Here is a 24,216-nt window from a genome sequence, read left to right on the forward strand (position 1 = left end):
TCCTAACCCCCACTTCAGGCCCCAGGGGCTAGTATCCTCCTGCCTAAAACTGGATTCCCACCCCTCCTCCCTTCTACCCTAGAGGGCATGCTGAGATAACTGGAGAGACACCTGTCCCTGCTCCAGGTAACTCTTCTCCCTAAGGAGGCACCTGCCCTGCCTTCTGCCACCTGCCCACAGTGACTCCCTTCACTGTTAAGATTGAAGAGACACACAGAAGGATAAGTAGGAGGTGGCCCAACATCAGCACAGGCTTTATCCTGGAAAGAGAGCTTGAGGAGGGAGTCCCCAGCAAGAGAGCTAGAGCCCACTGCCACACACAGGCTTGAAGTAGATACAGGGGTCTGTTGGAAAAGTACCAAGAAAGTCACTACGGATGCTGTTGCTGAGCAACCAAGGAAGAAAATTTGTGGTTAGGTCATTGTCTGCTCAACTGTCCTTGGCGCCCAACCAGAGATAAAGGCAAACCACCTGTGAAGGGATTTGGTCTTAACATGGAGGTCTTACTGTCAATCCTAACATTCACCTCACCCCAACCAGGACTTCCATTCACCCACTCTCAGTGGGGCGTATGCCCTCTGCTGCAGTAAGCACTCCTACCCGGCCTTCTGCCCTGCAACCCTCCATACTAACTAGGCCCTAATTCCTTCCTACCCCTCACCCCTCACCCCTCACCCAGTAAGTTCCCTCACCCTCAGCAAACCCTTCTCAATCCTACACCCCTCTCCTATCTTGCCTCCCCTACAGCAAACCCAACCTTAGGCACAGAGGTCCCCTGCCGGCACCCCAGCTACTGCAATGCCTCGTCTGCCTTTTTCCACCAGACACCTAAGCTCTACAGCCTGCCCCCCTCCCACCCCCATCTCCAGTGCCCATCTCCTGCTCTACTCCCGCAAGCCCCACCCCTGGCCAGCGAGGCCCGCCTCTGTTCCCATCCCCCTCCCAAAGCCCCGCCCCCACCCCAATGATGCCAGAAAGACCCTGCGACTTCCCAACAGCCATCTGACCTCCCAACAGTCATCCTGCAACGGCTCCGCTGGTAAACCCAGCCTTTCTGGGTCTCAGGCGCGCAGGGCTCTGGCGCCTGGCGCAGTGTAAGGCCCCTCCCCTGTGAGTACTGTTTCGCTATGTTTAGATCAAGACCTCAGGTCCATCCCTGCCCTAGAACGCCCAGCCGTCCTGTCCCTGGGGAGGGTCACAGTGGGAGCCGTGGGCCCCTCTGACCTCATGAGTTCCCTGGGTGACCCCTCCTTGACAAAGGAATATTCCCAGCACTGTAGGTAACAAAAGTCCTGAGGACCTTCTCTGCCCCAGCCTGAGCAGACCCCTATGCCTACCCTGCCCCAGCTTCTCGCCAAGTGTCCCCCCAACTTAGGACTCTCACCGAGGACAGGGAGAGCTAATGCCAGGTGCTGTGCTGGCAGAAAGTGCTCATAAAATTAATGAGGCACCCAGTCAGAAACATCTGTGGAATCCAAAGATGCTGTGGCTTCAGGGATTGAGAAGAGGGGAGCAGCGGAAAGCACTTCAAGTTTAGACAGGAGATTCAAATCCATTCCCTAAATCAGTCCTAATAAGGACCCTGTGAAGTAGGAAGGGGAAGGCTGTGGGTCTCCACTGCAAGAGGTCACAAGTACAGTATTCAGACCCCAAGGGTTGTCCTGTGCATGCATGTCTGTGTGTGTACACGTGTGCCTGTGTGTCTTCCATGGCAGGTTTGTGCACATATATGTGTATCCATGTGGTGTATGTATGTTTACATATTTGCTTGTGGTGTGTTTGTGCATGTAAGTGTATGTGTGTTTTCTGTATACATACATTTTTAATGTGGACATGCATTTGTATGTGGCCTTTGTGAGTATGCACGTGTTTGTGTGCACGGACATGAGCACAGGTGTTGTGTACATGTGTGAACATTTGTGTGTGATGTTTGTATTTACATGTGCACGCACGTGTGTGCATGCAGCACTTGTTTTTGTGTGCATGTGTGTATATGCACACGCTTCTTTTCTGCACTGCACTTCGTTCATTAGTGGAAAAGATCTCTGTTCTTCCTAAATTTCTTGTTTCCTGTTAGTACCAGAGTTTTATTAAAGAAAATACTATTCTGACACTTGTTAAAAGACTTTATTCTAGCCTCTAGGAGTGTCACCTTAGGGGAGAGATGGGCTCCACTCAGAGCAGCAAGATGGACTTTAGGTCAGGAGTCAGGGGATGGAAAAGGAAACTTCTTGGGTAGGCAGCTTTTAACTAAACTGATCTCACAGGGAACTCCTGCCCAAAAGGCAGGTCAAAGGCTCAGACCTCAAGAATGTATGAGGACTTGACCAGGTGTCTGTGTGGGGGCAACTCAGCAGTATTCTCTGCAAAGATGGCTGGGCAGGCTGAAGACAGGATGGGACCAAGTCTAGACTCAGTGGACAGGAGTTGGAGGAGCCTATCTAGTATTTGGTCAAAGAGGGTCTATGAAGTTTCCAAGAGGCATTTTTGCTGTTATTAACAAGGCTAAAAATGACAGCTGTGGACCCTCCCTAGTTGAACACCAGCTTTTGTCCTCATCTGTAACCCTACACAGTAGGTAGCTGGGGAGCCTGCCAACACACCAGTACTAAGACCCAGCCACTCCCTAAGAGTTACAGTGGAAACCCTCACCTTGAATCTGCCCAGGAGCCATGGATGCCCTGGAACTTGCCGGAAAGCTACAAGAGGAGGCCACATGCTCCATCTGTCTGGACTACTTTTCGGACCCTGTGATGACCACCTGTGGCCACAACTTCTGCCGGGAGTGCATCCAGATGACCTGGGAGCAGGCGAAAGGCAAGAAGGGGAAGAAGAAGCAAAAGGGGTCCTTCCCCTGCCCCGAGTGCAGGGAAATGTCTCCCCAGAAGAACCTGCGGCCCAACCGCCTGCTGACCAAGGTGGCTGAAATGGCACGCCAGCACCCCGGGCTGCAGAAGCAGGACCTGTGCCAGGTGCACCAGGAGCCCCTCAAACTGTTCTGCGAGGAGGACCAGAACCCCATCTGTGTCGTCTGCAGGGAGTCCCGGGAGCACCGGTTGCACAAGGTGTTACCTGTGGACGAGGCTGTACAGGAGTACAAGGTGGCTAGTGGGACCCAGGACAGGGGGTGTCCAGGGGAAGGGGCCCATGTCAACATGGGGGAGGGAACAAGGGGCCCAAATCAGAGAATGAGGAGGAGCATCCAGGGGATAAGGGGCCCAGGTTAGTACTGGGGAGGAGACTTCCAGGAGCCAGACTGGTGAGGTGCCCAGGAATGGGAGTGTTTGTGGGTTGGGGGTTAAACAAGGCAGGGCTAAGGAGCAGCACAAATCACCTCACAGGCAGGACCACACAGTGGAAGTGTCCTCTTGCTCCCAGGACAAAACAAATGGGTGACCTGGCCTGCAAGGTCTGGACCAACAGTGATAAGAGTCAACAAATGCTCTATCACTGGTCACCTCACTGGCTCCAATTCCAAGGCCCTTGGCCTGATGTGTCCACCCTAGTGAGCCGGCATGAGTGACCGGAGTGTCTTATCATCAGCCTCCACTTCCTGACCTAGGCTGTCCGTGTGGCCTGGCCCTACCACAAATGCACTTAGGCACTGCACAGGAGAAAGCAGGCCTGAGTTGCTGGTAAGCTGGGCCCTAGAGACAGAGCAATACCACCATCATCTTCATACCTTCCCCAGTAAAAGGCCTAGAATCACAAGAGTACACAGGTTCTGGAATCGGTCCCTCTAGACTCCAAGGGACAACTACCCTAAAATGTGGACCAAAAGGAGGAAACTGAAAAGTCACAAGTAAAGGGGCTTGCACTTGGGTGGTTATGGAGTGGAAAAGTGACCAGGAGGAAAAGGGTTCATTTAACAAGATTTGTCTGTATAGATTTCTCTCAATGTCCACCTCCTGTCCTTGGTGATGAGGGCAGTTACTTTTCTCCTGGGACCTAGAGGACATTTTCCCTCTTTTCCCTCCTGCTTTTAGGAACAAAAAAGGACTCTTGAAACTGCACTATTTTTTTTAAGTGCTTTTAGCTCAAAATAATTCTTATGCCAAAGTAGTACATTTTGGGTTGTTTTGTTTTGAAGTGCTTCATTGCCAAAGTGGCCTGTTTAGGGGTGATGATCTGATTTCCTGTGCTTGAGGGCCTGTGGGATCAATGCAGCTTCAGAGACCACAATCCAGATTTGGGCGGGAAGGAGGTTATCCAGTGACCCAAATCCTGTGGTTCTGTACATCCCACAGTTGAAGATGGAGGAGGACATGCAGTACCTTCGAGAAGAGGTGACAAAAACAGAGACACTAAAAGTCAAGGAGGAACAGACCTTAACCGAGTGGCAGGTGGGTAACCAAGGCTATTGGGGCCCTAAGAGGCTCTTCCCATCCCTGCCTCCAGTGGCTTCCAAGCAGGGAAGAAAAACACTTGTTCTTCCTCTCCAATGTCCGTGGCTGGCCTAAGAACTAAACTAAGGTCAACAGGAGGGGAAAAGATGATTTTTTTAGTTAAACACACATGAGTGGGAAGGAAAGACCTCACACAAAAATGAAACTCAGGCAGTAGAGCCTTCTTGACCATTTGAGGCTTGTCAGAAGATGAAATTACAACACATTTAATTTAAAGATTTTTTTTTGAGACAGGGTTTCAGTATATTATCTAGGCTGGCCTTGAACTACTGAGCTCAATGGTCTTCCTGCTTCAGCCTCCAGAGTAGCTGGGACTATAACTGTGAACCTCTGTACCCAGCTAGTTAGTTCAAACATCTTTTTTTTTTTTTCGACACTGGGGCTTGAACCCAGGACCTTATGTTTGCTAGGTAGGTGTTCTTACCACTTGAGCTTCTCTGCCAGTCCTTTTTTGTAATTTTTTTTCAAGATAGAGTCTCTTGAACTATTTGCCTGGGGCTGGCTTCAAACCTCAATCCTCCTGTCTCTGCTTCCTGAGTAGCTAGGATTACAGGCATGAGCCACTGGTGCCTGGCCTGGTTCAAACATCTTAATTGGTTTTATTTTGGATTCTAGAACCAAGCAATACTTCATAAAATAGGATATGCATGGGCTAAGCAGAGGTTGGTTTTAAAGACAGAAAAATGCTAACAAAAGCACAAAAATGGATTTTGTTGTTTCAAAGTTACCTTCCTTATAATAAGACAGGGACAGGGAGACAGAACAGTAGGGAAAAAACTGATTGGTTAACACCAGGTTATCTTGGGTTATTTTTGTGTAAGGATTAATTTCATGATCCTGTTGATCATGGTCTGTTTGGGAAATTTGGTTATTATCTCTGTAATCCTGGTTTCTCAGGAGTTCCGGTCAACAGCTTTGGTGACATGGGTGATATCACTCTGACTTATAGCCTGGTCTTTTGGGGCCCAGTGCAGGAGGCTGGTCACAGACACCATCCTCTCATACTTTTATATTGCATGCCTGCCTAAGTGGCCTACTTTGGGGTGGTATGTTTTGTGCCCATCAGTGCCAGGGCACACCAACGTTTGGGTAGTGTATCGAAGCCCCTGGTTCCCAACTAAAGAACTTGGCTGGAGTTCTGTGGATTACCAGGGGCCCAAGGGAGACGCATAGTGTCCTAGCACAGAGCTGTCCCTCCTAGAGCCATATTTCACGGCCAGCCAGGTGAGGGTCCCTGCCTCCGCAGGACAGAGTGAAGGAACGGAGAGAGCGCATCCTGGTGGAGTTCCAGAAGGTGGTCCTCTTCCTGGTGGAGGAAGAGCGGAGGCTCCTCCAGGCCCTGAAGAAGGAGGAAGAGGAAACAGTGGCGAGGCTGCAGGTCAGCAAGGCCTCCCTGGACCAACAGAGCCACTCCCTGCACTTGCTGCTCCTGCAACTGGAGGACAAGAGCCAGGAGGAGCCCCTCCAGATGCTGCAGGTGAGGCCAACAGATGTGGCAGCAGGTGAGGGCAACATTGAATGTCCTCAGAACTGTGCACCAGCCACCCAGTACAACACACCTGTTTAAATTACTGTGGTATGGAGGTGTGGCATAAAGGTATGAGCTCAGGCCCAGGTGCAGCCCAACAGAAGGGTTCTATGGTAGCCTGGGCTGCTGTAACATAGTACAGGTGAAGTGTCCCTTAACTGAATGCTCGGGACCAGATATGATTCAGGGGTTAGGTTATCTAATCTTGGGGTTAGGTTAAACCCTAAGATCTCCCAGTGGGAGTGAGAAAAAGATTCTGGGGAGATGACAGAGCTCGATTTCTGGGAAGGGTATGTCTGACAAAGGACCTACTTTGGTCTGTACCTAAGAAGTGGATAACAGAGCTGGTTTTGAGGTGGGGCCAGCTGAGAGCTCAGCTCTCCCTTCCTGTTGTTTCAGGATGTGAAGGACACGTTGGCCAGGTATGTAATCACCCTCAGTGGAGGCAATGGCAGAGGTAAGTGAGAAAGGGCTGAATATAAGGCTAGAGGGGACATGAGTCTGTGTTTACTAAAGGAAGAACAGCTTAAGCGTGCAGTACCCAGAGGTGGCCCTCCCCACGGTGCTCAGAACTGTGTGCAGAGTTCCTGGACAGATAGTGGTGCTCAAAGGTTTCCAAGGTAAGTGGGGAACCAGAGCCTAGACCATGGTCATAATTGCCTCAGCAATGCCCCACCCTACCTCCAGTGCCTCTCAGGAAAACTAGAACTACCCACAGGGGTGAGGTGGGGGATATGTCTTAAACTGCACTGCCCAATTAATTACTGGGTAGTCCGCCTGCTGCATGGCTTGGCTTATTCCTAGTTTTGTCCATCTACTAAATTAAGCTTATTGTCTGACCTGTTTACCCTCATTTACTCACTATCAAATGGCATAAAGCCATTAGGTAACCCCTGATTCGCAACTGTACTCAGGGAGAGAAGGCCTTTGGGAGGTAGGGAGAAGAGGGGGACATTTGGACACTATCTGCTCCAGGACTACTAGGGCTCTGGTTCTCCCACCTCTGACCACTTTTCTCTCTGGTCTGTTTGCAGAAGAAGTAGTGCCGGACCCCACTTCAGCCTACCCCTACCTTCTTCTGTACGAGAGCCGCCAGAGGCGCTACCTGAGCTCCATGCCAGAGAGCAGCACACCCCACAGCAAGGATCGCTTTCTGGCCTACCCCTGTGCTGTGGGCCAGAAGAGCTTTTCCTCTGGCAGGCATTACTGGGAAGTGGGCATGAACCTTACTGGGGATGCACTGTGGGCCCTGGGTGTGTGCAGAGACAATGTGAGCCGGAAGGACAGGGTGCCCAAGTTGCCTGAAAATGGGTTCTGGGTGGTGCAGCTGTCCAAGGGGAAGAAGCACTTATCCCTGATGTCTGCCTCCTCCCCTGTCACACTGATGGACCCTCCCAGTTACGTGGGAGTCTTCCTGGATTTCCAGGCTGGAGAATTGTCCTTCTACAGCGTGAATGACGGATCTCACTTGCACACCTATTCCCAGGCCACTTTCCCCCGGCCCCTGCAGCCCTTCTTCTGCCTGGGGGCTCCGAAATCAGGCCAGATGGTCATCTCCACGGTGACCATGTGGGTGAAGGGATAGAGGCCTAGGCGTGGGGTGTGGGGGGTAGAGATGCTGTAAGTGCCCTGGACTCTCCCAAAGGCAGGACCTTTGATCACCATGGCCACCTGCCAAGCTTCTCCCTATGGCGCTGAGAGCCATCCCTACACATGATTAGTCAAATGTTGAGAGACTATATTGACAGATGCTTCATACATGTAACTTTGCAAAGAGCCTCAACATTTCCGAGTGGACCGATTTCTAAATACCCTAACATCAGGCACAGTGTGGTCTCCTTGTTTTTGGTTTCTTTTTGTTCAGCCTTGCTTCCTGCCCCGCCCCACCCCCAGCATTGCAATGTGCTAATTCACTGGCCCCTGGCTTTCCCTTGTGCCCTCCTCTGGTTACTGGGTCTTTCACTGAGTAAAGACCCCACCCCTTCTGATCCCGTTAAGTTGCTCACAACAAAATCCAAAGACAGTAAGGTAATTTGGGCGGGGAGGTCGCCTCTCCATCCTCCAGCACCCTTTCCTAACACTCCCTAAGACCCCTCACCCTCAGCCCTATAAGTCACTAGCACCCCAAAATGCACATTAAATGTACTCTTTCCTCGAGCGAGAGGGTGCTCTTGAACAACGCATGCCTCCAATGTGATTCCCACTTGAGGATCTGGGCCCGTGGAGCGTCACCCCAGACTCATTTCCCATTTCCAATCACTCCGACAGATGACCCCGTCCCGGAAGTGACGTACAGCACTTGAGAGGGCTGAGGACACTGGTCCTGGGTTCGCGGGCAGGGGGTGAGGACCTAAGGGTGAGAGCGCACAGGAAAACTGCTAGAGTTCCCTCACCCAGAGTTTCCGCGTCCTTCAGTGTGCAGAAAGCCCGCTCCCTGCGCCTCCACATTCCTCTGCACATCATCCCTCCCTCGGGCAGGGGGTGAGGTAGAACCAGGTGACAACTGGAGTGCGCGCGGCACGATGTGGAGGTGGGACGTGGAGGAGGGTAGCAGCGACGACGTCAGACCACTGCCAAGAACTTCTCCAATTTTGTCCCGCCCTCGGGCCGCGTGACAGGCTGCGGCCAATCTGATGCAGAAAAAGAAAAAAGCCGCTTCCGGCTTCCGCTACAGCTCCTCTTCCTGCGGGCGCCCGGGAGCTCTGCGACTCTGGTGTACCCGGAGTCCCAAGGAGGACTTGAGTCCCATACCCCTGGAATTTGCACCATCCTGCACCACCGCACCCGAAGCCCTGCGCTTGCAGCCCCCTGAGGATCTGGAGTCCCGCGTCCCCTCGGCAGTGGCGGAAGCCTCCACAGTCCAGGCTGCCTGACTGGGTGGAGAGCCTCGCCTTCCTCCGCTCCGCCCGCGCCATGGCTGCCCCCGACCTGTCCACCAACCTCCAGGAAGAAGCCACCTGCGCCATCTGCCTAGACTATTTTACGGACCCGGTGATGACCGACTGCGGACACAACTTCTGTCGCGAATGCATCCGGCGCTGCTGGGGCCAGCCTGAGGGCCCTTATGCGTGCCCTGAGTGTCGCGAGCTGTCCCCGCAGAGGAACCTGAGACCCAACCGTCCGCTCGCCAAGATGGCTGAGATGGCTCGGCGCCTGCACCCGCCATCGCCAGTCCCTCAGGGCGTGTGCGCAGCGCACCGCGAGCCACTGGCTTCCTTTTGCGGCGACGAGCTGCGCCTGCTGTGTGCCTCCTGCGAGCGCTCGGGGGAGCACTGGGCGCACCGTGTACGCCCGCTGCAGGACGCGGCTGACGACCTCAAGGTGCGTCCCAGAGACCTAGAGCAACCTGTCCCGGGCAGGGCCGCGGTCTACTCCTGGGCAGAGAAGCTCCGGACGTAGCCAATCCCGGCCTGCTGTAGGGGGAGTTAGGGCGCTGCTAGTCTTGTCCGCCTGGGATGGGGGGCCTTGGGTCGCATCCTGTCCTGAGAGGGTACGCAGGGTAGCCAGGGAAGCTAGGGACTGGGGACGCAGTCAGTCCTGGCTGGGATGGAGGTCGCAGCCTGTCTTGGCGGGGGTTGGGGAAACAAGGTCACCCGAGGACTGGGGGCGTGGCAGGCTGACAGGGGAGTGGGAGACACTGCCGAAAGTAGGGGTGGCACGCAGGGTCGCCAGAGGGCTGGAGAGCTCGGAGCACAGCCCATCGTAGGCTTAGGAGGGGTTGAGGCCTATTGTGTCCCAGGCAGGGTGGATTGTAGAGCTCCTTCTGGTTAAGGAACTCAGGATACCTTCTGTCCTTGGCCTCTTCGGTAAGCGTGGGGTAGCGCAAGGTTGCTGGTGGGCTGAGGAAACCACCTGTCCCAGGCCAATCCCTTTGTGAGACTGGGACAGTGGGGGCCAGTCTGGGTGGTGGGGGGAGGAAGAATGTTTGTGGAAGGTGAAACCAAGCAGTGAAGCTGGCAGGGCTCTTTGGGATGTTGTAATGGCCACTGGCTAGAAAGGAGTCTGGAGCAAGGAAAGCAAGCAGAAAGAGGAGGTCCAGGCAGCTGTTCCTAGATGGACCTTCTGTCTGTGCCATGGAGCATTGTGGGTAACAGAGATCTGCCTTGTGCCCAGTACTGAAGTCCTTGGGAAGCCAAAGCAGAGCCCCAGGCTGGGAACAGTGACGGGACACAGTCATTGCTTCCAGTGCTGATAAACTGGAAAGTGACTAGGATATATAGGAGGGGGGCTAATATCAAGGGAGGTCATTTCTGTCTTGGGTAATTAATGTCCTGCATTAGGCAGTTAGCTCTTCGGCACCTGCTTTTACTTGGTTGCCTCCAGCTTCAAAAAATCCAAATGGGCATATTTAGAGATGGGGGATTCTGTCCCTTTTTATTATGAAAGTGCCTACTTTATGTCAATACTGACAAATGCCCTAACAAATTGCTTTTACCTGCCACCAGTGGGTCTAGAAAGCGCAAGTCTGCCAGTGGAACCCATTCTTCTACTCACAGGGCAGGGGATGTGGTTACCCAGGCTGTGCTGGACCCCATGGGGAGATGGGCCCATGGGTCAGTGACAAACACATTCCTTGCCTGGTTGTCACCCTGGGGTCATGAATGAGCCATACCCAATCCCAGATTCTCTGGATTGTGTGTCAGGCAGAATCAGGGAAATTCAAGAAAGGTTAGCATAGGATTAAGATGAAGAGCAGGGCAGGAAAGAACCTAGACCCATCCCAAGGCCCCAAGATCCAAACTCCCAACCACACCCAGCATAGAAAGGCTTCATTGTGTCCTAAAGTGGTAGAGAGATGCAGGCAACCAAAACTTGAGGTCCTCACCAGAGCAGATATGTCCTGGCACTTCTTGTTCATTATTTATGCTGTTTTCGGTTCTCAAAAATGAAAACTGGAAAGTGCTGTGGAGAGACTGAGGCAGAAGTTGGAAGCTCTCAGCTGAGGATGTGTATGATGGGATCCAGGAAACAGGTATTCAGGCCCTAGGAAGCTGGAGCATCAAGAATAGGGGCCTCGTGACAGTGACCCTGGTCTGGAGCTCCAGCTATAGCCTACATGAGTGCTGAGCCCAAAGAGGTTGAAAGGAGCCGGACACATCCTTGCTGCTCTCAATATCCTGGCCAGTCAGTCTCTATCCATCATGAAGCAGGGTCCTAGCCTTGCCGCCTGGACAGATTTCTAGAACCTCCTGGCACCTTGGTCCATCTAAAACACAGATGGAGATAGTAGTCAAGCCAGGGACACTGAGAAGAGGTATGGCCGGCACAGGGTGCGTAACTGATAAATATGTGGGGTTGAAATAAACAGACCCATATGGGAGACCCAAGCATAAGGTTACCAAGTCACCTGTTGATAGAACTGTCACTGTGTGGTACATCGGACTGAGAAAAAGTGGAAATATGAAATTAGAACAAGGAAGAATAATACAATTATGTCCTCCCAGGGTGCCTTATGTTGGAACTGAAAATGCAGCAAGATATTGAGGGGCTTGGAGAAAAGGTGAGGCGGGAAGTCAGGAAGTCACCCTCGTCTGTGGGTGGCCATAACACATACTCTAGCCTGTCTTAAATCACACACATCTATTGCTTGCAGTCCTGGAGTTGAAGTCCCAGGTCAAGGCATGGCAGATTCTATATCTGGTGAAGGCTGCTACCAGGTTCATAGAGGATTAGTGCCCTTCTTCTGTCCTCAGGTGGAGGAAGGGGCAGGAGTTCCCTGGGTCCCTTTTATATAAGGGCACTAATCCTGTTCATGAGGCTCCACCCTCACAAGCTCATTAAGTACCACTCTCTAACACCATCATCTAGGGGGTTAGGTATTCAACTCAGGGGTATTGGGGGATGAACATTCAGGTCATAGCATCTGACTTGGTGAACCAACAGGTTGGAAAAGAGAAGGATTGAGTGGCTTGTAGAAAAAAGAGCTGAACACCTTCAGAGCCAGCTTAGTGGGAGGGAAGAGGTCACTGTGTCCTGTTGAGTGACTCTGGACATGTAGGGTGGCCAAGGAACAAGCTGGTAGCTTTGCAAAGGTAAGCAGGGCTAAGGGTAGGGCAGCAAGGTTGATAATTGGAAATATATGCCCGTGAGAGAAAAAGGAAAAGGCTCCGCTGTGATCCTTGATGAGTAGTGGGAAAGAGGTTGGGGTTTCAGCCATGGAGACAAGGACGGGGCTGCTGCCCTCTGCAAGAGTGTACACCTGTTGGAGGGCATCGTATTCTCCCATTCTTTTTTTAGCCTGTCCAATGGGGAAGAACTCAGGGCAGACGTCAGGAATTGAAAATCAGACTTCTGAAAGGTCCCAGTGCTGGGTGAGGGTCTAATGGCTCTTCCTGGTCTCTGTCCCAGGGGAGGCTGGAGAAGTCACTGGAGCACCTGCGGAAACAAATGGAGGATGCACTGCTGTTCCAAGCCCAGGCTGAGGAGACCTGTGCCTTGTGGCAGGCAGGTGCCAGGCAGAGGGGGTCCTGGGCAGTGGGGGCTACGGGAGGACAGCAGCCATCACTGCTCCAGACTGGCCTCACTGAGACCCCCTGAGGTCAGGCCAGGATGGGTGAGGAAGGGAGGACTGCGTGTGAGTGTGTCTAAGAAAGAGACGAATGGCACACATGTTGGGAGAGGTGTCTTGACCTCGGGCACTCATCCTGTGGTCCTGGCATGCTTGGGGTGATAGATTTGGGAGTGGAAGAGGGACCAGGCAGGAGGGGCCTCATGGATGTATTTGGAGATCAGGGAGAGACCAGGTGTGAGAGGGCCCTATGTGGGTTTCTGGGCTACCTGACCTCTGGTGGTAGATCGGGGCCTGAGTGGCAGATTTTGAGTCTGGGCAGCCACTAGTAGTGAATTTGGAGTCTAGGTGGCCCCAGGTCTAGATTTGTTGCCTAAGTAGCACCAAGGGGTAAGTTTGGGGTCTGGGCAGCCCCAAGTTGTGGGTCTAGGGATCTTGTTCCAATTCTGGCCTCAACTATTGCTCTTGCACCTCGCAGAAGATGGTAGAGAGTCAGAGGCAGAATGTGCTGGGTGAGTTCGAGCGACTGCGTCGTCTGCTGGCCGAGGAAGAGCAGAAGCTGCTGCAGAAGCTAGAGGAGGAAGAGCTAGAGGTGCTGCCCCGGCTGCGTGAGAGTGCCACAAGACTTGGCCAGCAGAGCGCCCAACTAGCTGCACTCATTGCTGAACTTGAAGGCCGCTGCCAACTGCCAGCGCTGGGGCTGCTGCAGGTGAGCAGATGGGCAAGGTGTCCTTGTCGCCACAGGGTATACATCCCCACTGCTGGACACACTGCTTACGCTCTCAGATATGCTTGTTGTGCTTTCCCCACTGCAGGGCTGCCCCAGGACACGAGGCTACTCCAAGACATGCAGCATGGCCCCTGCTGCCAAACATATGCAGGTTCCCATGTTCACACTGCCCACCCTGGTGGCCACACTACATTCCCCACTGCCACCCTCCCTACTGCTCACTGGATATGCCACACAACACACCCCACCAGTCACAATGGGCTGGAGACAAATGGATCATACATGGGATGGAGAATGAGAAAATGCAAGAAGCACTGGGCAGAGGTTGTTCAGAAGCTACATGTCTGCAAGGGCCTGTCCTGTCCATCTCACCTGTAAAATGTCAGCAGGGCTAAGACAAGTACCTGGTAGTCTACCACCCAAAACCTGGTGAGAAGAAAAGAAAAGGAGGTGTTCTTCCCTATACCTAAACATGGCTTTTCTTAAGTATGGTTGTCCTTTGGTGTCCGTGGGAGATAGATTCTAGGACCATGAAGATACCAAAATGCAGGAATGCTCAAGTGCTTTATAAATAGTGTAGTATTTGCTGATCTCCTATGCATATCCTTCCATATACCTTCAGACAGCTTTAGGTGACTTGTGATACCTAATACAGTGTAAATGCTATGTAAATAGTTGCTGTACTGTGTTGGTTTGAGAATAATGAAAAGAAAAAAATGCCTGTACATGTTCAGTACAGACATCTTTTTTTAAAAAAAATACTTTGAATCCTCAGTTGAATCTCACAACCTGAGGACATTGTACTTATGAAGGTTACAGCATTCATCTTCCCATTTTCTCAGGCTAACCAGGGTTGCCGTTCTGTGTGGACACAGTATAGTGGATGTTTGTTTGGCATGCCTGATCTGGGGGTGGCATGTGATATTTTTCAGCTGTGGGGGACCCTCCTGCCCTTGTCCCACTTTGTGGCTGCATTGGATCACCCACCCTCAGCTGGAACCCCAAGAGGTCCCTCTTAGGAATCCTGCCTCCACTCTTGTGTTCTCAGCCTTGGGCCCATACTCTGCTGTGTCCTCACCCCTTGGACATCTGAGTGTCTTCATTGTAGAGCGTCCTCTTAGTCCATTTTCGATTGCTATAACAACTGAGGTTGGGTAATTTATAAAGAAAAGAGGTTTATTTCAGTTCATGGTCGGACCAGGAGTCTTAAGGTCAAGGTCAAGGGGCTACATCTGGCAGGGACTCTGCAGATCCCTCACGATCTGATCACCTTACTACCACACAGGAGGGATTAAATCTGGTGTGCTTTTGGGGACATTCAGACCACAAATGCACACCAGATTGTGTGAGAACAGGGGGGCTTGTTCTCCCCTGCTTTTGGGAGAATTCTCCAGCTGTGGACTCTAGCCCTACAAAGCCAGCTTTTCTCTGACTTTGTGCCCCTAAAGCAATAACACTTGGCATCCTTCCCCTCTGGACTCAATGGCACGTCAGGTGAAGAAGAAAATGGCTTTCGGCCCATAGGCTCCATGCTTCAGTCTCTACCTATCAAGTGGGCACTGATGAGAATAAGGGGGTAATTGTACTGAGAGGCCCTATTCAGGCTGCAGTGTCTGCTATAGCACTTCCTTGGGGCTCAGCTGGATTTTTTGCCCCACAGATATTATGAAACTTGCCTCTATGCCTGGCATGGTGTAGGAAACCGTATGTGATTGCTAGGCCTAGAGCCCAGAGAGCAGCCATCTGCACTCAAACAGATGTTTCAGGGACCCGGAAGAGATCCTAGAACTTTCAGCTTAACCCTTGACCTTTCCTGAGCTGTCAAGACAGTTGGAGCTTGGGAAACTTGAGTGGCTCCCTGAGCCTCTGGAGGGAGGAATTGAGGAGGCATAGAGGAATGAAGACAGTCATGTGTTAGTAAAGTGGGGCTCTGGTGTTCAGGAAGTGAGGAGAAGCCCCAGGGAGGACAAACAGGCTGAGATGTTAGGAATGTGGGAAGGGTTTTGTGTTTTAAATTTTTTCGTTGTTTATGGGGTCAGTGTGATGCTTTAGTATGTGTGCATATTTTGTGCATTGATTAAATCAGGGTTGTTAATCATCTAATCCATTTGTCATTTCTTTGTAGTGAGTTCATTCAAAAACCTCTCTTTGAGATAATTTAATTCTTTTGGGGGTGGGAGGAGGTAGTACTAGGCATTAATTCAGGGCCTTGTGATTACTAGGCAGGTGGTCTATCACTTGAGCCCCTCTTCCAGTCTTTTAGCCTTTTTAGGTTTTTGTTGCTGTTTTCCCAGATAGAGTCTCATACTTTTATCTGGACTAGCCAAGTACCTCCTACCTTGGCCTCCTGAGTAGCTGAGATTATGAGTATATACCACCATATTCAGCTTGCTTGTTCTTTAGATAGGCTCTCACTAATTTTTGCATAGGCTGGTCTTAAACCATCATTCTGTCTCTGCCTCCTGAGTAGTTGGAATTACAGGTATGTACCATCATACCCTGATTTTTTTTTTTTTTTCTCGGTGGTACTGGGGCTTGAACTTCAGGGCTTCACACTTGCTAGGTACATGCTCTACCGCTTGAGCCACTCCTCCAGCCCTAAAATTTTTAATACTAATACAACATTGTTAACCACAATATAAGCTATTATCTTACAGCTCACCCTTCTGAGCTATAAGACACCAAAATGCCAGGAATGTTTTAGGAAAAAGTGATAATCTGGAAATGGGGGCACATAGGGGTCTATGTGAAGACAAGATTTGAGTCACAGCTAAGTCATTGAGTAGGAAGGGAGTGTGGCTTCAACTGTCTGCCCTACTTCCACTTGCTATCCCACCAATATGTATCCACTACGCCTCCCTCACCAGTGCCCCCTCCTACTTGCTGCACCCATCCCTGCCTGCTACACCCTCTTCTACCTATTCTCCCACCTGTGTCCCCCCTCCCCAACCAAGACCTGCAACACCCTCTTCCACCTGTTCCCCCTTTCCCACTTGCTCCTCTCTCCTTTACTACCTCTCAGCCCCCTCCTCCTGGCCCTTTTTGTCCCCTTGTCCATCTTTGGTCCACCTGGTAGACTGCTGGGAGGGCCCTGCCCCCCCCCTCCCGCCTGCCTGCCTGGAGCTGCCCTAGCTCACTTGCTGAAGGCAGGAGCATAGCCTTGCAGCACTGTCCCTGTGAGCTGTGTGCTGATGTGAGGGAGGGAAGCAGGGGTAGATTTGTGCCTTTGGCACCAGGTCAGTAGGAGGTCTGCAGTCTGGTTCCTGACACCCAGGGACACGTGGCACTCAATAGAGGTGAGAGCTTGGGGACATTCAGGAATCTATACAGTTCCTGGCAGCCCCTTCCAGGTCTGTTGGTGGCATAGTGATTTTCCTAAATGGACATGTCCAAGTTGCCACCTGCCCTGGAGTGACTGTGGTCTACAATGAGGGCAAATCCTTCCCTGGAAGCTGAGGCTCTCATCTCATTCCAACAGGGAAGACCCTCTTTAGCCACCTGCCCAGGCTGCATGACCACCAACACAACTATTTCCAAATGAGCAGGGGGACAGATGTTTCACCTACCCCCAGTGAAACAACAAAGGACAGGTTTCTAGCTGCTTTGCACACACCAGGTTCCAAGTGCCCCCAGCACTTTGCACATACCAGTGAATTCACCTCAGGTTTTCAGAACCCTCCTGTAAGTCTCTATCTCTTTGAGTCCTATGTGACCTGTTTCTCCCACCTGCAAGGAACCCCATGACAGAGACTATATCTTAACTTATCTCTGCATCCTGACCTGGTAGCAGTGCATAGTGCAGTACAATGAATATAGAGTGTGGGCTTCATTCATTTCACAGTGTGGGTTGGATCCCTGCCATGCATTGAGTACTGTTCTAAAAAGACCAGGCTTCCCAAGAGCTGCCTTCCCCATTACTAGGTTTATCTGTCAGCTCGTCTGCTATATGAGGTACCACAGACTGGATGCCTTAAACAACAAATAAGTTCAGGATCAGTGTGTCAGCAGGGTTGTTGTGCTAATTTATTTTCTGTTGCTATAAAATTCCTGAGGATGTGTACTTTATAAATAAAAGCAATATGTTTAGGATGCTGAAATACCAAACAGCATGTTCCAGCTCTGGTGGTGGTTCCCTTGGCTATATCACCTCACAATGTAAGGGCATGAAAGAGGTAGTGATCACATGATGAGACAGAGAAGGACCAGCTCACTCTTTTATGACAACTCTCTTGTGCGAACCAACCAGGCCCCATGAGAATTAAATACATTATTTCCTTCTAAGAGTAAGAACTTCAATAACTTCCTTCTAGACCCCACATGTTAAAGGTCACACCACCTCTTAACATTCCCACACTGAGACCAGGGTTCAGAACACATGAACTCTTGGAGGACATTCACCATAGCAATTCATGTATCCAGAGGCCTCTTTCTTTGGTTTGTAGATGGCCATCTTCCTATGTCCTCACATGGTCATCCCATTGTGTCTGTGTCCTCTTACAGCACACCAGTCCTGTTGGGTTGGGCCCACCCCAAATGTACAGTCACATTCTGAGGGTTAGGACTTCAGCATAAGGATTTGGGGAGGGAAGAACACAGTTTGGCTCCAGACTCTGAATTAAGATGCTGTCACAGTTAGGAACTAGATAAAAGGTTAGTTCGAGAAGAATCAATTTAGAAAGTAACACATATATGTACATGGAAGCAATATTAGGAACCTCCCTATATAACTATCCTCACCTCAACTAGCAAAAACCCCTGGTCCTCCTTATTAATGTTTATACTCTGTCTGCAACAAAATTAAAGATAAGGGCAAAATAGTTTTCGCTTGGAAGCGAGGGGTAGGGGGAAAGGGAGGGGACGTGGGGAAGGGGGGAGTAATGACCCAGTCATTGTATGCACATATGAATAAATGAAATAAAAAAAAATAAAAAGATGCTGTCACAGATCAGATGGTGCAACACAAGAAGGCAAAACATCCAGGCATGGGGCTGAGCCAGGGTACCTGCAGGGCAGGCAATGGAAGCAAGAGGAAGCTCTTTGGCCACAAGGCAGGGCTGGTGTCACAGAGGCACCCTTACAAAGCACCACCCCATTCCTGGAGGCCAGGACATGTGGCTGACTTGTCCCTGGCATTACAGGGATCCAGTTGAGACTGAATGGGGGAGTAGCTGGTAGCTGAATACTCTGTGTTCTCTGAGTGAGAGCAGGTATTAGGGCCTGACCTACATGGCTGGGCCACACCCTAACTCAGTACTGTTGCCCCACGCTCCAGGCCTTTGTTCATTCACAAGATGGGTTTCTCATCTTACCTGTATATTGCTGCCTAGAGCTCAAATGGCCCAGATAGAGGGACAGATTAAGGTTCTAGGGGGTGGAGAGGAGCCCTCAAGATCAGATGACAGATGCTGGTACTGAGTATGTATATTTTTTTCCCTCTTACAGGACATTAAGGACTCCCTGCGCAGGTATGAGCCTTTGACCTCTCCCAGGGCAGGTGGGCAGGATGTGGGTGGGGCCAGCTGCCAGCCATGATGGTGAAGCTGGGCCATCCCCTGCAGGGTTCAGGACGTGAAGCTGCAACCTCCAGAGGTGGTACCTATGGAGCTGAGGACCGTGTGCAGGGTCCCAGGGCTGGTGGAGACCCTGCAGAGGTTTCGAGGTAGGTATGGAGTCCTCAAGTGACTGGATTGCCCTGGGAGGGGAGTCACCAAGAATCCCAGGCAGCCAGTAGTATCATGTTCCGTGCCCTAGGGCACCAGGTCAGGACAGTGGGTTCTTGGGAAAGTGTTCTCTACTCATATGTGACACCAGTTCTTTGGGCATTTTCCAAATTAAGCAGTTACCAATTTTGTAAACTCCATCAGACATCTAGTGATTCAGTTCAGTTCCAGTGCTATCTCCCTAAAGGTATCAGACCTCCACAGGCTAAGGGCTCAGCCCCATGAGACTCCTCCCCTTCCCCCTTCAGAGACCTGGGGGCCACCTGCACTTCTGTTGCACCTGTTATAAATTTTGTGAGTTACTCTAGCAAATCATTCATGTTAGATAATTTGGTAGGGTGGCTTACAAAATTCAGGTTAACACTTTACTTACTATTACTGGGTTTATAAAAGATACAACTAAAAAACATCCAAGGAAGAGATATGTAAGGCAAGGTTTGGGGAAGGGCATGGAAGTTCCATGCCTTCTCTGGGCACTACCCTCCTAGCACCTTGATGTTTTCCCTAACCCTGAGCCTCATCAGTTAGAAGATTTTAGGGAGGTACCATTCTGTGGGCACAGTTGATTAAATCATTGGTTATCCGTGATCAAACTCAGCCTCTAACCCCTTTTCCCTCCCCAAAGGTGGGGCTGAGATTTCCATCCCTCTAGTCCCACAACTGGTCCTCTGGTGACCAGCCCCATCCTGAGGTTGTGCAGGGACTCTACCTGTGTTACCTCAGTAGCATAAGCTCATGTGTGATATAAGAGGCCCCTTGTGAATAACAAAAGATGCTCCTACTGGGAAATGCTAAAGGCTGTTCAGAATCACCAGGCCAGGAGTCAGGGATACAGATCAGATCTCTTTCTTGCTATACCCTAGTTATCAGGGGAATGCTACCCTCAGCCTGGAGGTTGATAAGAAATCACATGGGAATGTGGTCAGGGTCAGGACAGCCACCTGTCCTCTCCTGAAAGGTTCTCTTATGTTCTGGCACCTAATGGGGGCTCATTGTGAAAGTGGGACCAAAACTCACAGGCTTCAGTTTGGGATTGAAAAAAAGAACAAATATAAAAAACTAGATTTCCTCCTCTCATCTTACCCAGAAATGGGGACCAATTTCTAGAACATTCTGTGTTGCAACTATAAGCTGTTGGGTGTTATTTTTTGAGGGAGGAAAAGCTATTCATTGGGGGCAGGTGGTGAGGGGAAACGAGCCTCCTGCAGACAGTAGCACAGGCCAACAGGGAGATTTGGCCAACACATGAGCAGATGGGTGCTGGCTTGGACACCACCATTCTGGTAACCTTAGGCCCCTCTCCACAGGGGATGTGACCTTGGACCCAGACACTGCCAACCCTGAGCTGGTCCTGTCTGAGGACAGAAGGAGTGTGCAGCGGGGTGAGCAGCGGCAGGCCCTACCAGACAGTCCTGAGCGCTTTGACCCTGGCCCCTGTGTACTAGGCAAGGAACGCTTCACCTCGGGCCGCCATTACTGGGAAGTAGAAGTTGGTGACCGTGCCAGCTGGGCCCTGGGTGTTTGCAGAGAGAATGTCAACCGGAAAGAGAAGGGGGAGCTGTCAGCCGGCAATGGGTTCTGGATCCTGGTGTTCCTGGGGAGCTATTACACCTCCACAGAGCCAGCCTTCTCCCCACTCCGGGACCCTCCCAGGCGTGTGGGAATCTTTCTGGACTATGAGGCTGGACGTCTGTCATTCTACAGTGCAACTGATGGGTCGCTGCTGTTCATCTTCCCTGAGACCCCCTTCTCTGGCACACTCCGGCCCCTCTTTTCTCCTCTGTCCAGCAGCCCAACCCCTATGACCATATGTAGGCCAAAAGTTGGGCCTGGGGATGCCCTAGCTCCTTAGTGACTCACATTGTCAGAGGAGTCTCTTTACCTTTCCTGGCCCCTTATCCTGGCTTCTGGGTCCTTCAGCCTCATGCCTCATGGAGGACCTGGGAGGGGGGAGTAGTGGGAGGAACACATAGTGCCTTTCTGAATGTGTGTGAGAATCCTGGATTCTGACTCTGGGAGGCTGTACAGAGCAGGCTCTGAACTTCCCATGGGTCCCTTCCAGGCCAGGGGTGCCAATTAGCACCAGCAGCCTTATCAAAGCACAGAGCCCTAGAGCCCTAGCACCTGTGTCCCAAGGTTCCAGGAATGGCACCAGCCCCTCCAGAAACAGAACACAGGGCTGTACTATTCCAGCAGCCTCAGGCTGCATCCTGTTGCACACTCTCCCTCCCACCCCTGCAAAGTCCCAGGCACCTCAGCTCAGTGAAGATGCTAGGTAAGGTAGCTAAGAGTGGGGAGCCAGCTCCAAGCCTACTTATGGGTTTGGTCCTATAAGTGAGAGGGCCGGTAGGAGTCATCACCACCCTGGATGTGGTTGGTGTAGAATTAGGGACAGCAGTCTCTAGAGAGGAGATGATCTAAGGGAGCCAGTGAGAGCAAACAGAAGTAAACAACCATAAATAAGTGTTGTGTGCAGAGATTACTGTTCAGCAGATGTATGGGGCCCGAGGTTGACAGTAGCACTCGGAAACGACACTTGTGGACACACCTTTGTTCTGAAACCCTGAGCATGCCCCAAGCGCTTGAAAACACTTCCCTGGGATCCAAAGTGGCTTTCTGGTGAGGGTTTGTGTGTGCGCCACCCTAAATTGCCTGTCTCATAGAGAGACAGCTCCAGTCACCAGGACCCAGGAGAATGCTTTTGTGTTAGTTTGGGGATGTTTTATTCCTCCATTTTATTTATTGAAAGGATAGTGTTCCCACTCTAAATAAACTTTGTCATCTGCAGTTCTGTCTCCTGCTTATCCTGTGGGTAAATGATGGGTGCCCTCACATGCCAGGCAATGGTGGGCTCTAGGGAGAGGATGGTCATAGAACAGGGGAGTGTTCAAAGTCCCAGACACCCAGCTGCTGTTCATGTAGGACATTTTGTTCAACGTTTGTATCAAATACATGTAGCAGGCAAGGGATTTTTTTTTCAGGTCTAGTAAACAAGACTTGGGTTTAATTAGCACTTTTACGTGTCATTTAACATGTCCGCTCATGCTTCCATTATACACCTTTATTTCGAGGGGGGGAGGCTATTCTGTGACATTTGCACACACTGAAACAATAGCAGTCAATCACTAGGAGGGAGCAGTCAATCATGGGAAGGGGGCTACAAGCATAAGACCCTGAGTTCAAACCCCTAGTACTACCAAAGGGGGAAAAAAATCACTGGGAGGTTGGTGCAACCACAAGGCATTTTTCCTCAAGCCAGGTGCTCTGGTTGTGGAGTGAGTGTGGCCATCTTCGAACCATAGGCATACTGGCCATGGCTTGCCTTCTATTAGAGACTTAAGTCTTATTGATGACCCCTAGGTGAGTTGACCACTTGGGGCTTAAAGTTGACCCTGGTAGGCAGGCATGGTGGTTCACACCTATAATCCCAGCTACATAGGAAGTGGAGGTAAGATCAAGGTCTGAGGTAAAATTGAGATCTTGTCTGGAAAATAACCTAAAAGCAAAAAGGTTTTAGACTTCGCTTATGTGATATACTTCCCACCTACCCAAACACAAATACCATTTTTTTAAAAATGGCCCTAGCAAACAGGCTTAGGGAGCCTTGGGTGACACCATCGTATGCTCACAGCTCCAGCCACAGGTGGAGGGAGACTAAATCCAGGAAGGAAAGACTCATAACTCCTAAAACCAAATACCTGTAATTCTACAATTCTGTAATTCCAGATGCTCTACCACTGACTTAATGGGTCCCTGTAGGTCACACCAGTCTATGTAGCATGCCGATGATAGAGAACACCCAGGTTCTGTCCTGGAGATGACCACACAGTGACAGAGATTAAACAGTTTATATAAGACCATGCTACAAGACCAGGATCAAGTCCCACACTGACAGGGGCAAGTCTCACACTAACATTGGAGAGTCCTACAATAAAAGCTCTGCTTTTGCTGGATGCCATTGGTTTTGTTACAGTAGTATCATTTTCATTCATCTCTATACCCATCCTGATTTTCTGGGATCTGTTTGACACATGGACTGTTTAGAAGTTAGTTGTTTAGTTTCCAGTGTTTGTTGATTTCCTTCTATTGTGGACCAGTAATAAACTCAACTGTATTCAAAATACATGTGTTTTGATGCTTTTGCAACTGGTTTCAATTTCTTTTAGCCTGTGGAAGGTCCTCAGTGTTTCTTCTAAAGCAAATCTTTTAGCAGCACACTCCATTTTTGTGTATCAGTGTGTATATTATTCACCCTCACTTTTTAAAATTTTATTTTTATCATATTGTTGTAGTGGGGATACATTGTGACATTTACAAAAGTGCTTACAATACATCTTAGTTAAATTCACCCCCTCCATCATGCTCCTAGAATCAGGAACAAGGCAACAGTTCCTCTCCACTCTTATTCAATATAGTGCTTGAATCTCTAGCCAGAGCAATAAGGCAAGACTGTGAAATAAAAGAGGTGTAAGTAGGAAAGGATGAAGTCACATTACTCCTATTTGCAGATGACATGATCCTATACTTCAGTGGCCTTAAAGACTTCACCAAAAATCATCTTAGATCTAATTAATACACTTTTGGCAAAGTAGCAGGACACAAATCAAATACAAAAATCAATAGCTTTTTTATATACCAACAACAAACAGGTTGACAATGAAATCAGAAAAAATATAATCCCATTCACAAAAGCCTTAAAAAATTAAGCACAGGAGGGATCCAAAATGGTGACTGGGACACAGACACAGACTGCATGAACTCTGTGAATCAGGGACCTTGTTGAGATGCTGGAGACACACTTGGCTGAGGTAAAGCATCAGGGAGAGCTGAAACTTTGGCACGCTGAACCCCAAGCTCGTGGAAGACTTCTCCACGCCACCATACACTGAAAGAGCAGGCACCACCCCCACAGGCCTGCCAGAGTGCCGCTCACTGGCCCATCAGGCCTCAGCCCCACAGGCACGCCAGGCCTCCACCCACCCACTGGCCCACCAGCACACCATCTACCACCTGCCAAAACAGAGCTCCAACACCACCAGATGCCAGCTCCAAACATGCCTAGGAGAGGCAGACAAACAGGACTGGATGCTAAAGGAGTAACACCAGAACTACTAAGACTGAAATTCTACTGTTCCTGAACCAGGAACTTTTTCTTTTTCTTTTTTCTTTAAGTCTTTGTCTTGTTCATTGTCTGATTGTCCCCCTTATCTCCCTGCTGATTTCTTTGGTTCTCCACTTTTTTTTCTTTTCCTTCTTTTCTTTTTTCTCCTTCTTTCTTGGTTTTGTTAGTTTTACTATTGTAAGTTAGCTAATACTAAATTACA

General features: G+C 50.4%; 2 protein-coding genes and 1 long non-coding RNA gene across 5 annotated transcripts in view; 2 read left to right on the plus strand and 1 right to left on the minus strand.

Annotated features, from left to right (window-relative positions):
• The window catches only part of Trim17 (tripartite motif containing 17), a 38,048-nt gene extending 29,715 nt beyond the window's left edge, over positions 1-8,333 (plus strand). Inside the window, exons 2-7 of the mRNA XM_074056079.1 lie at positions 2,668-3,101; positions 4,248-4,343; positions 5,653-5,883; positions 6,334-6,356; positions 6,451-6,554; positions 6,969-8,333. Coding sequence (XP_073912180.1) covers positions 2,668-3,101; positions 4,248-4,343; positions 5,653-5,883; positions 6,334-6,356; positions 6,451-6,554; positions 6,969-7,519 — 1,439 coding nt within the window. The 3' untranslated portion in view covers positions 7,520-8,333. The remainder of the gene's footprint in view (positions 1-2,667; positions 3,102-4,247; positions 4,344-5,652; positions 5,884-6,333; positions 6,357-6,450; positions 6,555-6,968) is intronic.
• On the minus strand, positions 4,597-8,456 carry LOC141417440 (uncharacterized). Its single transcript, XR_012442004.1, has 2 exons — positions 8,328-8,456; positions 4,597-5,745 (listed from the first exon to the last, which is right to left on the minus strand). It is a non-coding gene; the product is annotated as an uncharacterized lncRNA (long non-coding RNA).
• A 148-nt stretch (positions 8,457-8,604) lies between these two features.
• Trim11 (tripartite motif containing 11) lies at positions 8,605-23,015 on the plus strand. 3 transcript variants are annotated; one of them, XM_020175698.2, is made up of 6 exons: positions 8,605-9,255; positions 12,283-12,378; positions 12,921-13,151; positions 18,615-18,637; positions 18,713-18,831; positions 20,200-23,015. In XM_020175698.2, the coding sequence occupies exons 1-6, from the start codon at positions 8,848-8,850 to the stop codon at positions 20,742-20,744; spliced, it is 1,422 nt and encodes a 473-aa protein (XP_020031287.1). In that variant the 5' UTR covers positions 8,605-8,847; the 3' UTR covers positions 20,745-23,015. The 3 variants fall into 3 exon arrangements, with proteins under 3 accessions (XP_020031287.1, XP_020031288.1, XP_020031289.1); XM_020175699.2 differs by having other exon boundaries at positions 18,731-18,831; XM_020175700.2 differs by lacking the exon at positions 12,283-12,378.
• The last annotated feature ends 1,201 nt before the right edge of the window (positions 23,016-24,216 follow it).

Source organism: Castor canadensis, chromosome 15, assembly GCF_047511655.1.
Source record: "Castor canadensis chromosome 15, mCasCan1.hap1v2, whole genome shotgun sequence".
In the NCBI taxonomy this organism is placed as follows: domain Eukaryota; kingdom Metazoa; phylum Chordata; class Mammalia; order Rodentia; family Castoridae; genus Castor; species Castor canadensis.